The 3556-nt window shown below is 38.5% G+C and overlaps 1 protein-coding gene across 1 annotated transcript in view; it reads right to left on the reverse strand.

Annotated features, from left to right (window-relative positions):
* hcrtr2 (hypocretin (orexin) receptor 2) overlaps positions 1-2825 on the reverse strand; it is a 27620-nt gene extending 24795 nt beyond the window's left edge. The window contains exon 1 of the mRNA XM_014017290.1: positions 2530-2825. Within this exon, the coding sequence (XP_013872744.1) occupies positions 2530-2746 (217 nt within the window). The 5' untranslated portion in view covers positions 2747-2825. The remainder of the gene's footprint in view (positions 1-2529) is intronic.
* Positions 2826-3556: the final 731 nt, after the last annotated feature.

Consider the following 3556-nt stretch of genomic DNA (forward strand, 5'->3'; position numbering starts at 1 on the left):
TATATATATATATGCAGCTGCCTTCTTGAAGTAAAGTGGAAAGTTATGGTAATGGATGAGAGTTTAGGTTTTTATTCTAGGGAAATTATGCAGGCTGCGTGCACCACACAAGAAAAGAGGCACAGCTAAATTTGTTATGTAAATGATGCGGGTGTATTTTTTGCATTTTATTTCAGCTGACCATCTGTGAACACTCCATTTATTTTGAAACATTTCAATTAGCAGCTCATGTATGATTAGCTAGTGAGAACAGGTGAGATGATTACAGATGGCCAGCAGGTGTGTGTACAAGCTGAAGGAAAGAATGGGCTGAAAGTAAAAAAAATAAAAAATAAAAAAACTTGCAGAAAGTGACACCGAAACTATACAAGAAACTTCAAAATAAGGAAATAAATTATATGACCAAACATCAGGAAAAACCAAAACCGAGATAAAGTGGTCATATTATTTTGGTTAATCCTTATATAAACTGGATTCAGTTCTTGCAGAACATGGGCGTTAAACTGTGGTTGAATACCTTTTAAAAATGTTGTGAAATCTTTCTTGTGGAATTTAAATGGCCTCGGGAACATTTTTTTTTTTGTAAAAAGAAAACAGACGCTGACAGAAAGCAGGTCAGATTTGAAAGCCTCACTGTTTGTCACTTCCAGTTGTTTTTAGCAGCACTTCCTCGCTGACAGGAGACAATTATAATGACASCTTGTCAGCTCTAAAAACGACCGGACATCCTGACGAAATGTGCGGAAACACCCTGCGTTCTGTCCGACAGATAATTAAACGTTTCCTTCGGTTTTGCATCATTGTCAAACTGAATTTGTTTACAAAATGTCTGAATTTGCAGCTCATTTATAAAAGCTCTAATACTGAACTGGTCCCTTTTGAACATACTGTCCATTCATGAAAAATGTGTTCTGATGTTTTCTGGCTAAAGATTTTTCTCTATGACATTTGTACCCCGTATGCTTTAAATCTGAAATGTATTTGACTTTTCTTCACAGAGAAACTGAAACACTTTATGGTTGGTTAGATAGACTGATGTGTCTGATAACTGTAATTCCATGCCCTTTTCTTGCCTTCCTTAATGTATATACGTAAATATAAAAGTAGTTTTATATCAATGGTAAATTTTTAATTTATGATTAATGCAACAAAATAAACACAAACTCTGAGACCACTGAGCAATTTAATTGAATAGCCCTTTCTCAAAATAGGTTGCTTTAAAGCCATTATTGACCATGAGCTACATCAATGCATGATGACTATGGGAATTCCCGATCAAGTTCAGCAGGTGAGTTCAAAATTCAAGACTTACCAAAACTCAGCACTGAGTAAAACTCACTTCCTTTTACGTTCAATAGTATTTTGGTATTGTTTCACATTTATTATTTCACATTTAGTTAGTCATACATGCRTTTKGAAGTTAATTACAACTGGCCCTTTGAGGACCACCAGAATGCTCACGTGGCCCTCAGTGAAAATACATTTGACGCTCCTGCTTTAGGCTGACCATTAAATGCAAAAACCTGCAGGAACTGCAGTCTGAAGAGATGTCAGTGTGATTTAATGAAAAAAAATTGGTGTTTTTATAGTAMTGAAAAGAAAAACGTTAATTTACATTAAAATTACTGCATCTTCTTTCAGTCACAAACAAGAAAATGATCTAAAAGTCAATTTCAGGTTATGTTTTTTGTTTTTTAATGAGTTTGATTTTTTTATTAGAACATAATGGTAATAATTTCTTGTACTGGTATAAGATATTCCATAAATATGCTGTACGTTCATAAAAATGTTAAGTTTAGACATGCTTTAACKCTCATTTGAGAGTATTTTTAGTATCTGTTGCAGCCCCAGCTGTAAAAGATGAAACAGAACTCTGAACTCTCTGCCTCTCTGCAGAGAGATCAGAGGGGCGATGTGAAGCATCGTGTCAAGGCCCTGCAAAAAAAAATAAACAGCTGAAGAAAGAAAATGGAAGGAATCCCTAAATAAGGTGAACAACACAAGCTCATCACGGAACCCTCTGGAGTCAGAGCTCAAACATTCAAACTGCAGATCTGTGTGACAACAGCTTTAACAAGATTTCCACAGGGACACAAGAAGGAACTGAGAGCAGGAAAATATGAGATTGTGCTCACAGGAAAATTAACGGATTTATTGGATTCCCAGAAACAAAGAGCAAAAAAAAAAGGCATTATAAACGTTAAATAATGGAAAATGTATTATTGGTTAAACTGTTAAAAGGTGATTTGTTTAAAATAAGGTGGTTCTACACATCTGATCTGATCGTTGAGCAGCACTGATGCGCTACAGATGTCTCTCCATCACCAGCTGCGCAGCAGACATTCACGCTTCAGAAAAAAACTCAAGATTTTACATCATTCTGGATTTAAGGTTGATTTCTATAAAAAGAAAAATAAAATAAAATGAAGAAATCCACTCTAAGTTGTGCAAAAAGTGCATGTCATGCCTTTATCCAGGCTCGTTACGCATGCCTGGAGAGCGCGCGTGCCTTTGGTTCCAAACACTTACCAAGCGAGTTTCCGATGAGAGAGACGAAGAACACGATGATATAAGCCACGATTAAAACCCACTCGTACTCCTTGGGGTGTAARTACTCCGTCCAGATGTATCTCAGAAGTTCGTCGTCCGCATCCATGGTAGAGTGCGCGTGCTGCTCCGTGCTGTTGGCCACGTGGACAGGGAAAATGCAGTCGTCGCAATCCAGATTCCCCGTAATCCCGGACATCCTTTCTGGGGGGTTGTCTGCGCGCTGAAGGAGCTGCAGGACAGCCGTGCGTCTGCACCGATGGCTGGTTGGAAACAAGGACGCGGCACACGGCTGAGATGAGAGGACGCGCGTCAGAGTGATGATGATGATGATGATGATGATGATGATGATGATGATGATAAGAGGAGGAGGATGTTCCCCGTGTTTCCCCCCACGTTTACTACAGGGTCAAACAGCGGGGACGCAGCAGAGCCGAGCCTAAACGTGACGCAGGCTCACATGGGGACCATTTGCATCAACTGGGAGTTTGAGTGAAAAGGATCTGAAAGGAACAGAATTTTTTTCCTAATTCTTATTATGTAGTGCTAAAGATGTTTAAAGATAACCCTGATGGATTTGAGAGAAAGATTATAGAAAGAAGTTGGATTATTTAGGTAGAAAACAGGCTAACATGAGCTAACATATTTTACTTTTTGAATTAGTATTTTTGTATTTGTAGTATTGATCACATATTTGCATAAAATTTATTAGTGTTATAAGTATAAAAACAAAAAAAAAATTCTGTTATGTTTGGTCACATTTTCAAAGAGCCACTGCAGAGGGACCAAAGAGCCACGTGTAGCCCCAGAGCCGCAGGTTGCAGACCCCTGAGTTAACCAATAAGTTTGATTGAAGGGAAAACGAGCACTTAAGCTGCAGGGAGGCAGTCTGCAAGAAGAGTGGGGAGAGAGCCAGTCCCCAGATTAGAGAAGGGTGTGCCTCTCTCATGCTGCTCACACCTGCAGGTATCCTGATGCAATCCAGGTAAAAAATCAAAAAGAAAAAAAT

Source organism: Austrofundulus limnaeus, unplaced genomic scaffold (assembly GCF_001266775.1).
Source record: "Austrofundulus limnaeus strain Quisiro unplaced genomic scaffold, Austrofundulus_limnaeus-1.0 Scaffold0, whole genome shotgun sequence".
Taxonomy (NCBI): domain Eukaryota; kingdom Metazoa; phylum Chordata; class Actinopteri; order Cyprinodontiformes; family Rivulidae; genus Austrofundulus; species Austrofundulus limnaeus.